Source organism: Protopterus annectens, chromosome 6.part0 (genome assembly GCF_019279795.1).
Source record: "Protopterus annectens isolate FY-2018-M chromosome 6.part0, PAN1.0, whole genome shotgun sequence".
NCBI lineage: Eukaryota > Metazoa > Chordata > Ceratodontiformes > Protopteridae > Protopterus > Protopterus annectens.
Window position 1 is genome coordinate 430934977 of NC_056737.1, and position 14164 is coordinate 430949140.

General features: G+C 43.0%; 1 protein-coding gene across 1 annotated transcript in view; it reads right to left on the bottom strand.

The window, feature by feature from the left end:
• The window catches only part of EHD4 (EH domain containing 4), an 886342-nt gene that overhangs the window by 621194 nt on the left and 250984 nt on the right, over positions 1-14164 (bottom strand). The window contains exon 2 of the mRNA XM_044074173.1: positions 2669-2845. Coding sequence (XP_043930108.1) covers positions 2669-2845 — 177 coding nt within the window. The remainder of the gene's footprint in view (positions 1-2668; positions 2846-14164) is intronic.

Sequence of the window (14164 nt, forward strand, 5' to 3'; positions counted from 1 at the left end):
TGACTATGCATTTTTGGCATTTAACTTTAGGCCATGGCTCTGGCACCAGTTATCCGTTTCTGTGAGACCCTTCTGAAGGATATCTGTGTCAGATGTGTTTTCTACTATGGCCCAGTTTGCAGTCATCTGCAAACTTTGTCAGCCATAACCCTCCTGTGTTTGCTTGTACTTCGGAAAAGTAGATGCCAAACAAGAGTGGGCCCAGGACTGAGCCCTGTGGTACACCACTTGTGACCGGCTTTGAGTCTGACATGGCGCCAGCAACTCTGACCCTGTGGGTTCTGTCACTCAGCCAGTTTGCAACCCATCTTGTGATGTATGGGTTAATATTTAAGCTGATGAGCTTTTCAATGATACCCGAGTGGGGTATTGTATCGAAGGCCTTCGCCAGATCGAGGTAGGCTGTATGGACTGCCTTTCCCTCATCAATGGCTTTGGTGACTGTTTCGAAAAAGTCAACCAAGTTTAGAAGGCATGATCTGCCTTTGACAAAGCCAAACTGGGATGGATCCAAAGTCTGCAAATTCCCTATGTCTTTATTTATGAGGTCCATTATGATCCTCTCCATGGCTTTGCAGATAAGGCTTGTCAAGCTAATGGGCCGGTAATTTCCAGGGTCAGTGGAGGCACCGCCTTTGTGAAGTGGGACCACAGTTGCAGTGCGCCACTCCTGGATGCGTATCCAGAGGTAAGACTATGATTAAACAGCTGTCCTAGCTGTGGGTTTAATTCTCGTTGAGTTCGTGGAGCACACAGCCGGGGACACCATCAGGTCCCATGGATGCTGTGTTTTTGCTTTGGAGAGAGCAGTTCTCACTTGGGCGTTGGAGATGTTTGGGGGCTGCAATCGCTTGGTATAGATATCTCTCCTTTGGGGAGGGGAGAAGTTTGCACTGAACCTGTCAGCCAGTATGTTGGCAATGTCTGTAGGATCAGTAATCTTCACATCATTTTGAACTAGTTCTGAGCATATCTGGGAGTTTCCTCCCAGGTTTCTAACATAGCTAAAGAAGGCCTTATGATTGTCTTTTGAGTCTTTAGCTATTTTTCTCTCAAAATTTGCTTTGGATGATTTTATGAGAGCTCTTAGTTTTACTTATAGTGATCAAGGGTGTCTTACCTTTTAAGGATTTTGCTCTATCTTGTAGTAGCTTCCTCCTTTTGTTGTAGAGTTTGTTTATGGCTGGGGTCCACCAGACTGGACGCTTGCCTTTGGTACAAAGAGTCTTTGTTTTGCTTGGGATTGCCTTATCCATGCAGTCCTGCAGGTGCTGGTAGAAGGCATTTGTAAGTGATTCAGCGGCTTGAGTACTGTTTTCCATGGCTCGGGGCCTTAAAGGAGACCACACTAGTCTTTAGAAGTGTGAAGTCGGCTTTCGAAGTTCTTTACTGTGGTCTTTTTATTTCAGGTGGGGGTGGGATGAGGACCTCCAGCGAGATTAGTTTGTGATCTGATCTCACCAGTGAGGGGTATACTTCCGGTGTTGAACATTGTGCTCCCATGTTCGTGATGATGAGATCAAGTATGTTTTCTCCTCTTGTGGGGATGGTGACTAGTTGTTCCATGGCATTTGAGTTTATGAATTCCAGGAACTTTTGGGCTAGGGTGTTTGGGCTTGAGTAGTGTTCCCAGTCTATATTAGGGTAATTGAAGTCACCTAGTATGATGGTGTTTGGTGATACATTTATCCCTCTAGTGTTTTCAGGAAGGCCATGTGAGGTTCCTGAGTTTGTGAGGGTGGCCTGTAACATGCTACAATTTGCAGAGCAGTCTTGCCTATGGTTAATTGCACCTGGATGGTCTCTGATGCATCGTGCGTTGCCACCAGTCTTGAGGTGTGGGTGTCTTTGATGAATATGGATACCCCCCCTCCTTTCTTGGTATTGTCCGGATTTTGGGGCCGGAACGCATGATAAGAGGTAAAACCTGATAGTGCTGGGGTGCTCTCAGGAGCCTTGAACCAGGTTTCTGTCACTGCACAGACATCGATGTTCTCCATACTGAGAGAATTTTACTACTACTGCTGCTGTCAAGTTAACATTTTCAAAAACTAATGAAAGTTAAAGACTGGATAAAAAGACAGATGTGGTGGCAAACGGAGATAAAGCCCTTACTATGTCCCATGTGACTTAAGTTCGATTAGCTGCTCATGTGCCTGATGGAGCTCACAGGGGGAGTGACAGACCACTAGCTCACCCATCCTGTGGAGGGGAGGAGGAAGGTATCTCTGGCTTGCTACTGGAGGGATTCTTATCAGGAGTACTCTGTAGTGCTTATGCCACCCACTGTGTACTCACATGTGGAAGAGGGAACATGCAAAAGCACATTCCTATAGCAAAGCAGCAATTGCACAGCTTGGAAAAGCCACCAGTGGGGGTATGCTCCACAGGGGATGCAGGGTAGCGCCACAGGACCAGCAAGCTAGTCCACTCCTTACAACCTGACTCTCACTGTGGTGGAACAAACAAGCAGACTGGGCTACTCAGGCAGGAATAGGCCAAATGCGGAATAGGCCAAATGCTCTCAACTAGACCATGGATACTCGTCTCTCATTCCCACACATGGGCTGGATGGATGTGGGAAGATGAGTCACTGGGATGATCTTGTAGACTTAAAAAAAGAAGAAGAAAAAAACTAAAGACAGTGGAAACCTTGCTATCTACTTACCTATTTAGGAAAGCATTTCCAAAAGAGTTGAGCTTGCGGAAAGGTTTTTTGGGGTCCACGACCAGAGCATTTCCTGGAATAACTCCCTCTGTATCCCCATTCATCACTGCAATGAAGGAATCAGTTGTAGGCTCTGGTCCAATTCTCATGCCTGGAAAATCCTGCTCCAGAAGATATCTGAAAAACAAAGAAGAAGTTCCATTAAGTTAGTACAAGTACCAGAGTTGCCCACATTTATAATTCTCAACCTGTCATGAAAGAAGCTGGCTCAATAATCAAATCAGCCATAACAAATGATATTCTGGATACTTCTATGTTAATGAATTAGATACGAAACGAGATGCAATACAATGGTTATCAAACTAGCAAGTATGGACTTTCCAACTTATGTTAAAAAACACTGCATTTTAATATTAATGTAAAATCACTTTCTTTACATATGTATGTATAATGTCTGTGTGGTATGTATGCTTATAAACATATATGTACAAACACACTCGTACACAAATTTCTTCACATACTTCAAACAGCTAATACAGTTAGGAGAAATGGTTAAGAAATAAATTATGTATTGTTACTATTAAGCAAAAGGCACATAATTTCCAGACACAAGATATACAAAAAGACAAAGAGAAATTAGAGGAAAGAAAAATGCTTCCACAAGAAAATTTGTCAGAAGCTTCAAATAAAAAAAAATTGTGGTCATTAATACAACAAATTTGTGAAATACAGTATGTAGACCAAGATACGTTGATCTGCTTGGAAAAAAGCACCTGAGGAAGTGTGAAAAACAACAAAAAGTACAGTTATCATAAATGTAGATGCTCGAGTGTATTCACTGTTGCAGTCATTACATTTGGGTAATATGCTGGCAGGTTGCCCTCAGTCAGCCTGATTAACAAAGACTTGGGTCCTGTGTCGGTTGCTGTCCCTTCTTCCATGACATCAGGTCGTCAGGGGTATAAAACTTGCAGTCGACACCATTACATCAGTTTTTCTTGCCCCAGATGTCAGGTGCCCCGCAAATGGGGATCAAAAAGTATATATAGAAGTATATAATTTATAACACAAAAAATATACCTCCAAACAAAAGCAAATACACTCAAAAAGGCTTTTAAGCATAGTAAAAGAAAGGAGAGGTATAGTAAGAGAAAAACAGGGGGCTGGAAGGTGAGTAACCATGACTGCAACAGTGAAAACACTCGAACATCTACATTTATGGTAAGTGTACACAAGTGTACTATGTTCTTCATGTTTCACTGTTGCAGTCATTACATTTGGGTAGAATCCCAAAGCTATGGTTGGGAGGATGGATTTATACAGCATTAGGAGCAGCCATAAGGCCCTGCAGGACAACAGTGGCAAAGCCAGCTCTGGATTTAGAGAAGAGAGGTAAATGGTAATGTTTGGTGAACATATGAACTGAGCGCCAGGTAGCAGCTTCTAGAATGTCTCTGGCAGGAACCCTCTGAGAAAGGCTGCAGAAGTAGATGCAGCCCTGGTGGAATGGGATCTAATCCCCTTGGGGATAGGTTTACCATGGTGCACATAGCAGAAACGAATACAGTGGCTTATCCATTTGGTAATAGTCTACTTTGAAATAGCCTTTCCCTCTGCCCCTGCAGCAAATGCCATCAATAGTTGTTCAGATTTTCTTAGATTCTACTTAAACAGGACAAAATCTCTAAGTTGTCTGTGTACATCCAATGAATGCAGAATCCGCTCACCCTTGTTCTGTGGATTGGGGAAGAAAGTTGACAGATGAATGGTCTGATTAAGAGCCACACTGGATACCACCTTAGGCATGAATGATGGATTGGTCCCGAGAGCTACCCTGTCCAGATGAACAATAATGAAAGGATCCACTGCCATTAAGAGCCTGTAATTCTGAAATCCTTCTAGCTGAGGTGACTGCTAAAAGGAAAGCTGTTTTCCAGGAGAGAAATTTTAGGCCTGCAGTAGCAGCTGGCTCAAAAGGAGGGAGAGAGTTTTTCCAAAACAAAATTGAGGTCCCATGCAGGAGTTGGTGCTCTCCTGGGAGGTCTTAAAGGAAAACTCCAGGCTTAAACACAGTTTAGCTCAACCGTGAGACGTGTTCCATCCTTGTAAACTCATCCCAGCCATCTACACTTACGAGAATGCAGAAACAGATTTGTCAGTTCTACATTTCTGCCTTTCCGAAGCATAGGGCAGGAAAGCCCATCCCCCGTTCTTTAGTATCGCATCCTTTCAGTTGCAATTTGTCTCCCCCTTCCTGACGTACCTTCGACACAGTTAAATGAGTACTTTCTGCTCCTGCAGATCCTCCCACACTGTGACATAGACATTTTCTAGGCCAGCCCATTCTCAGGTACCATAACTGCTTGTGGAACTCTTATACTACCACTGTTTCCTTCCGGATGAAAAACTGCATTGGAATACTCCCTTCTGCGAAGCTGCAGATAACATCTCTGGACACAGAAATGAGTAGCTGCTATTTAGTAAGTTTTGTTTAGTTTGTGATCCTGCATATTCTGCTTTTAAATAGTACTGTTGTTTTTGTTCTCCTGTTCTTCGTAATATGCCACCCGATATTTACATAAATCCGCAGTTTTGGTCTCATCGACTGTGATGTGGCTGCATGTGTGATAGTGTGTCAGCATGTAGATCCAGTGTTAGTCGTATCCATTTAGCCATATCCATTTAGCCACTATTTACACTTCCTAAGCAGCGCTTTCGCTGCTTAATAAGTGTTTAACGGAAATTCACCAACGTAAATGTGATTAATTCTTATTGTGTGCTGCTGCTGTCTGTGTGTGAGTGAATGCTGCGTGTCTGAATGCAGCGTGTCTGAATGCAGAAGAGGCAGTTTGTTTGTGTGGCTGCCTTTGTGTGTGTGTGTGTGTGTGTGTGTGTGTGAGACAGAGGAGAAAGTGAAGTAAGCACACACATTTTATCTGCTTGTGCATAGTCGCTTCTCATCTACTCAGCGATCCCCAACCACGAGGCGCATACCGGTTCTGGGCAGTGGAATCCTTTAGAAACGGCCGCAAGATTGAACCATTTTCGCTGTAACATGTATTTAATATTTCAAACTCCCAATTGTTTCGTGTTACTGAAGGATGCCTGCAAGTGGGTAACATTTGGGGAATCATTTATATTTCAGTATGTATGTATTACTAATACCATTATGTATTACAAATCTGGCATTTTTTTCAAACAAGCTATGTTATCAGCTGTATGCTGTATATCTCTAAGTTATTGGTAGCTTTCATGTTGCTTGATCACATGAGTCTAGTGCATAATTTCTTTTGTAGTCTGGGAGTCTTTGTTCATCTTTTTCATGGAGCTGAGAGCATAGCAGACCTAACACAAGCACGCGTGCGCACACACGGCTGGAGACATCTATTTAGAATTATTCTTAACTGGGGATTTCTGTTAAGATTGAATGAAGCAGTTTAACTGTCCATTTGACAACTACAAACTTTTTAAAACAAGCTAGAATGTTTTGAAGTAGAGGTTTCTTATGCCTGCATTTTAATAACATTCTACAGCATAACAAGATAATTTATTATTGCTAAAGTGAAATTTTTTATGGCACTATTTTTACAATATTTCCTTGTGATTAGAATCTTTCTGTTTGCAGGCCTAATTAATGCATTTTAGTTAGCAAAGCAGTGTTGTGTGAAATGTCTTTTTAGCCAGTGCTCCTTTAAGGGCGATGGAATCAAATGATAAGGTTATAAGAAATGCTTCAGTGTGCTACATCATTTAGAAAAACAAAATTAAAGTAAAAGATCTAGGGACAGAGTAAAATGTACAACATTAATAAAGACAGCAGAAGCAGTTATCCATCTAAGCTGTAGATATTGTTACGTAATGTTTCATAAAGGATTAGATCCAAAAGAACAGATCTGTTTTTATGAGAACTTACATTGTTTACTTTAGTTTACTGTTACAGATTGCAAGTTATTTCTATTTAGAATTTGAGGCTGTCATAGGTTATTAATACTATTATCACAGTCTGATATTTTGTTTTATTTTAACCACTAGCCCACTAGCCTAGCCTTTACATTCTGAAGTCGGCAGGTAAACCAATCAAATGAAGTATTGCTTTCTGCGATTTGGCTAAGATGCACTCTTCTCAGTAAGTACTTTTCATATAGCTTTTATTTTTTTTCTTCATTGTGTTTATTACCTTCTATTTTTTTAATCAGGACATATAATTTCTTTTAATCCTTTTTATAACTGCACTGGCAGTAGCAAATCAGTCATTAATATTTTGATATCCATCAGTATGCATTTTGCAGTAAGTTCCATGGCTTTCTTCTTTCAGCAATAACCTCTTCATATTGTGTACATGGTCAGGATACTTTCAACATGTTTTGATAGTTTTGTGTGCATAAACATGAATATGCATCCTGATATGTATTCCTCTAAGTATTAGGAGTTTTAGGCATAAGAATCAAGTAAAATGACATAACGTATTTAGACTTCTGCCAAATCCATCTTCAGACACTACTGCACTGTTACTTAAGATGCTCATCTTCATGGTAAGGAGCATTCCAAGCCTAAGCTGCTTGACACATCTATGAATCCTGCTCTGTGTTGTACCCTAAGGAGAAGTGTGGTTATAGTACTGGAATGCAGTCTGAGTCATTTAATTGTTTAGAGTTCACAAAATGATAGGTCTATAAAGCCTCGTCTAGGCCACCTTGTTGAGCAGAATATCTGTCCCTGCTGTTCATTCACAAAGCTTGCACACCATTCTCTTGGTATTACAGCAAGAATCAGAAAGTACAGTTTTGTACCTACCATAAATGTAGATGTCCGATAGGCATGCATCTGCAGTCCTTACAAATGGGTTGTCCTGTCGTCAGGCAGCCCTTCGGTCGGCCGGATTCCAAAGTCTGGGTCTGGCCTCGGCTGATGTCGCACTTCACCCGACGTCATAGCTGCAGTTATTCGGGTATAAAGGTATCAGCCGACGCCATCTTCCTCAGTGTTTCTTGCCCCAGATGCCAGGTGCCCTCTAGGAAGGCTAAATTTGGATAATTGCAAAAACTTCCAAATAAGAGAGAGCAAATAAAAATAAACATGTATATACATATATACAAACAAATACACCACAATAGATTCCCCCAGCTAGCTAGAAGATGGGTAAATACCCTAGGAGTACCTCAGAGGGGAAGGAGGGAGGGTAATCCTGACTGCAGATGCATGCCTATCGGACATCTACATTTATGGTAGGTACAAAACTGTACTATGTCCTTCAAGGATGCATCTGCAGTCCTTACAAATGGGTAGAATACCATAGCCAAACTGGGGGAGGTGGAGAAAAAAGATTATGGTGTAGTTAAGATCCCTTGCAAAACAGCAGTGGCAAAACCTGCTCGGGATCTGGAGTATAAGGGTAAATTATAATGCTTGGCAAATGTATGCACGGAGCTCCAAGTAGCAGCCTCTAAAATGTCTTTGGTAGCCACTCCTCGTAAAAAAGCTGTGGTAGTGGCTGTAGCCCTTGTAGAGTGAGGTCTGATGTTTTCTGGAGTTTTCTTCCCATGGTAAGAGTAACAAAATCTAATGCAATTTCCTATCCACTTAGAGATTGTCTGTTTTGAAATTGCTTTTCCTTCCATTCCTGCTGCATATGCCACCAGTAGCTGGTCAGTTTTTCTATTGCTCTTGGTCCTGTCCAGGTAGTAACGTAATTGTCTATGCACATCCAAGGTATGCAACAGTCTTTTTCCCCTGTTCTGTGGGTTGGGGAAGAATGTAGGCAGGTGGATAGCCTGGTTTAAAGATACCCTGGAGACCACCTTTGGCATAAAAGTAGGATTAGTTCTCATGGACACTCTATCTTGATGAAAGATCAGGAAGGGCTGTACTGCCATTAATGCCTGTAGTTCAGAAACCCTTCTTGCTGAAGTGATTGCAAGCAGGAAAGCAGCTTTCCATGATAAGTACTGTAATTCTGCTGTTGCTGCTGGCTCGAAAGGAGGGAGTGTCAACTTTTCTAGCACAAAATTCAAGTCCCATGCTGGCAATGGTGGCTTCCTAGGTGGTTTTACATTTTTAATTCCTCTCAGAAACTGCCTGAGCAGAGGATGTGAGAAGACTGGAGGATCCAAGTTGTATTCTGCTGAAATAGCTGATGCATGAATCTTAATGGAAGAATAGGACAGGCCATTGTGGAAGAGCTCTGCCAAGTATTCCAGGATGTTAGCTATGTTTACCAGTGACACATTTTCTCCTTTTGCAGTACTCCAAATGAGATATCTTTTCCATTCTGCTGAATAATTTTTTTCTTGTTGAGGGTCTGCGAGCCTCCAAGATAATGTCTTTAACCCTCTGAGATAAATCTGGGTTATTTGGTCTTATGCAATGTTCCAGGCAGCCAGCTGCAGTGTTTTCAGGTTTGGATGCAGGGTTTTGAAGTTGTTCTGTGTTAACAGTAAGGGAACTAGGGGCAGTGGCCGTATTTGTTCCCGAGACATACTCCTCAGTAATGGGTACCAATGTTGCCTTGGCCAGTCTGGAGCTATCAGGATGATCCTTGGACGGTCTTCTTTGATCTTCAATAGCACCTTGTGCATCAAAGGAAGAGGTGGGAATGCATATGCTGTCAGGTTTTTCCAACTGAAAGATAGGGAGTCCACTTTCCAAGCAAATGGGTGGTACGTCCTCGTGCAGAATTTTTTCAGTTGGCGATTGTGTGGGGATGCAAATAAGTCTATTTCTGGTAGTCCCCATTTCCCTGTAATGGTTTTGAAGATGTCCGGATGCAGCATCCATTCGTGGGCATCAGTGGTAGTTCTGCTTAGGATGTCTGCTAGTATATTTTCTTTTCCTGGCACAAAAATTGCTTGTAACTGAATGTTGAAGCTCAGGGCCACATTCCAGAGGTCCATTGCCATCCGGCATAGAGGGTAAGAATGTGTGCCTCCCTGTTTGTTGATGTACCACATAACTGTGGTGTTGTCCGTCCTTATCAACAGTTGTCCCTGTCGAAGAAATGGTCTGAATGCCTGAATTGCCAGTTTTACTGCCAGCATTTCCTTTTGATTTATGTGTAGGTGCAGCTGGTCTTGAGTCCATAAGCCTTGTATGCACTTGTCCAGCATGTGCACCCCCCAACCGAGGTCTGAGGCGTCCGTTGTGATGGTCTGACTTGGTTGAGTGCTGTGGAAGGGCAGTCCTTTGTTTGACTGACAGGCCTGAGCCCACCATTTGGAATTCTTGCTTCAGGCATGGAATTATTGGAATTTGGGTTTCTAGGCTGTGCTTGTGCTGAGACCATAAATTCCTTAGGTACCACTGTAACTTTCTCATATGTAGTCTGGCATGTGGAATCAATATTATGCAGGATGCCATGTAACCCAGGCTTGCAGTACTTTTCTTGCTGTTAGCTGGTTCTGCTTTGTTAATGCCATGAAGTAGAGAGGGAGTTGCTCCTGTTTTTCTACTGTTAGGAATGACATTTGTTTTGAAGTGTCCAGCTCTGCACCCAAGAAGGTTATCCTTTGGGATGGTATCAGCCTTGACTTTTTTATATTGACTGTGTATCCCAGGGCTTGCAGTAGATGAATGACCCTTTTCAAGTATTTTGTTAATTTGTTTTTGTTGTCCGCTTGTAACAGGCAGTCGTCCAGGTAAGGGTAGATTTGAATTCCCTGTAGCCTGCAATGAGCAATTACTGATGCCAGGCATTTTGTGAATACTCTGGGCGCAGTACATAAGCCAAAGGGCAATGCTGAGAATTGATAATGCTCTGATCCTGCAAGAAATCTGAGGTATCTTCTGCAATTTGGTCGTATGGGGACGTGCAGGTATGCCTCCTTGAGATCTAGAGTTACCAGCCAAGACTCCTTGCCCAGCATGGGAAGAAGTTGCTGTAGGGTCAGCATTTTGAATTTTGGAACAATGAGGTATGTGTTTAAAGCGGACAGGTCGAGAATAGGTCTCCATTGGTTTTCTTTTCTTGGTACCAGGAATAGTCTGGAGTAAAATCCTTGCCCTTGTTCCATAGATGGTACCTTTTCTACAGCTCTCATCCTTAGTAAGTGAGTTATCTGCTTTAGAGCTTCTGTCTTCTGGTTTGGAGGTAGGTTTGGCATTCCTCTCTTCCTTGGTAGAGTATGGAAGTGAAACCTGTAACCTTGGTCTATTGTCTGTAAAATCCATTTGTCTCCTGTGATGTAATGCCAGTTTACTGAAAATAAGGCTAGCTTCCCGCCTAAGGGTGCTTCTAGTTGTTCCCTGGTAGGCGGTGCCAGAGCCAAGTCACTGTGATTGTCCTGTGGAAGTGGTGGTGGTTGGATCTGTGGCTGTACCTCGCTGGTTGTTAGCCTGCCACTGATGTCCCCTGTAGGCACCTCTGGATTGACCCCTGCGCCTCTTGAGCGCCTATTCCTGACTCTCTGAGCTCTGGAGGTGTCTGGAAAGGACCAATTCTTGGAAGGCCAGTTCCTGTTAAACCTTGGAGGCTGGACCTGCAAGAAATCCTTGACTGTCTGGACAGATTTTGCTTTCTCTTCCACCTTCTTCAACACCTGCTGAGCAGGGGAGCCAAACAAATTGAGCTTATCCATGGGAGCATCTAGGAGCTTTGATTTAACATGGTCTGGTAAGGACTGCTCTTTTAACCATGCATGTCTTCTGATCACTGTACCAGTCATGGCTGATCTAAAGGAAGACTCCAGTGCATCATAGGCGCATTTTAAGGAATGATTACTGACCTGCTGAATGTTATGTACCATTTCCTGAACAGATTTCTTGTCTAATCGTTCATCTGAAGACAGTTTTTTAGTTAACTGGTCTAACATAAATTCCTGATACTGGATCATGTGGAAATGACAGTTCAAGGCCCTAGCTGAAAGAGTAGCAGAAGTGTAAACTTTTTTACCCCATCTCTCTAAGGCCCTTGATTCCCTTTCAGAGGGGAGGGGGTTTTTGGCAGAAGTAGCTGCTACAGCCTTGGGTCCCTGGGAGATAGTTTCAGGATCTGCAAAAGGAGCCTTATACAAGTGATAATGTGTGTCCGGAACCCTGTAGTACCTATCGGGCTTAGCAGGGGCCGGAGGAAGAGAATCAGGAGCAGTACAAGTATCATTAAATGCATCATCCACAACAGTAAGTACTGGAGGAATGGCTAAAGGCCTATGCTGTGGCAAATGCAAAAAGGTTCTAAGCCTTTTCCTGGAGTCTGAAAAATCCTGGTCCTGCCATTGAAATTGTTCCCTCATAGCATGCAAGGTTTCCCCAAAGGAAAATTCCTCAGGCGGAGAGGCAGAAGGAATGGACTCTTCAGCATCAGAGTCTTCATAGGGAGAATAAGGGCCCTCTGGAGGGTTTGAATTATCTGATTCATCAGAGGAATCATCTGAAGAAACTGGCTCAGGGGGCTCTACTCTAGGCCTCTTCTCTGGAGGTGGGTGAGAGGCCCTGTCTGGGTGTGGTTGGGATCCCCGGATCAAAGAAATGAGATCCTCTGCTAGACTAAGCATTTGTGAACTAGAGCTAGGCCTGTGAGAGGGGGTCTTAGCAGGCACAGTTTTGGTAGATTTAGCTGCTTTAGCCCTGGCAAAGGCCTTAATCGACATGGATGCAGGTGGCCTAGCCGAAACCGAGACACTCGCGGTTGGCTTAACCGTGGTTTCGGCCGAAACCGCGGACCGAGAGTGTCGGTCCTTTTCCTTGCGCTTTTTAGAAATTTGCGTAGTCGGAGGATCCGACGGCATAATGTAAGCAAAAACGGAGCCGAAAAGCTCCTCAGCAAATTCCGACCGACGTCTAAGCGTCCGTCGGTTGAAAGAAGCACAGGCTAGACAAGCTGCTACGTCGTGGTCTGGGCCTAAACAAGGTAAGCAGTAAGAGTGGAAATCTTTATGAGGTATTTGTTTCCCACAAGTTAAACAGTTATTCACTTTTTCTGACATCGGCTGAGGCAAGAAAGAGTCCCCAACGGGGTACTTAGCTTTTTAGAAGTCTTCGGTAGTAGTAGACTCTGGTTCTGACCGACCGGCACTTGCGAACAGCTTCTGCTTCGGGCGCCACGCGGCAAGAAAGACTGAGGAAGATGGCGTCGGCTGATACCTTTATACCCGAATAACTGCAGCTATGACGTCGGGTGAAGTGCGACATCAGCCGAGGCCAGACCCAGACTTTGGAATCCGGCCGACCGAAGGGCTGCCTGACGACAGGACAACCCATTTGTAAGGACTGCAGATGCATCCTTGAAGGACATCAGGAGATTTTGGTATTGGCTGAAGAATGTAATCTCACCTGTAGTATAACAACAGTTCTAAGTCTAAATCTAGAGCTCAAGTCTCTGCTCCAGCAAAGTAGTTAGAACTTACTTTAAAAACAGCCTTGCTGGTGTGGCTGTGAAGATACAGATCTGAAATTTAATTTCACAACTAATTTATTTTTTATCTACTGTTTACTGTTCTGCTGCCACAATTGAGTGTCAAGCTGGCAGGGCATAGATCTATTTGGCATTGTCTATACCTAGTAGTTATGGCACAGTAGATGTGCTTACACTGTTATCTTTACCTTCTGTTAACAGTAAGTCCCTACTGTATCACCCAGACAATTCTGTTTTTTTTTTTTGTTTTTTTTTGTAAACCTCTAGATTTTGCAAAAGCCTTACAGTAATGTTGATTCAGTACAGGCTTATTATTGCTTCTCTATTTTCCTCCCAATATTCATAGGTTCATAGTTTGATACTAGGCAAATGACCATTGATGGCTTTATAATCCTAGCCATGCAACCCAAATATATCCCACATGTTATTGTGCCTTATAAGTTATGTTAAGAGGGTATATGTTAGCTAGGCCATGATTTAATAGCTGCCTCTGTCCATAAGAGATACAGGTGTCAGAACAGGGTTGAAATTACAATTTCCCATCCACTAATCCAGTTTGCATTTGAATAGGGCTGGGGAAGGGCTTTCCTTCACATGGATGGGAAGCTTATTCTATTGAATGGGGATTGTCTGTGATAATTATCTGTCCCTCAAATATGTCCTATTTAAGTTGCAAGTAAAGTTTAAATCCTTAGATCTAGTAGTTCTGGTGATGTTCATTCTGTGGATATGCAAAAGGTGCATTAGAGCAGAATCCAGGGATTCCTAGTATGCCAGACATAAACTGCCTCTCTGTAGTCTATAGGAAACAGAGTACAGAGATATGGCTTTGAGGTGATCTGCAGAGGACATTGTGTTTATACCCTGTATTCTTTTTGTGAGGAACCTCTTGTGGACATTGCAGTTGTTGCATTTGCCTGGTCAGGTACATACCAAAGGGGGCATTATACTCAATGATGGATTTGATGAAGACTTAGTACAGTGACACTATGACTTTCCTAGACCTAGATGCCATTCCCTTACATATAAGTTGTGTGGCACAGCATGATTTTCTTACAGTGTTAGACACATTGGTCAAAAGTCTGAGTCCCCAAATCCCTTTCTACTGTAACAACTTTTGGGTGGTTATCAATGAGAGAGTTTCCTTGGGT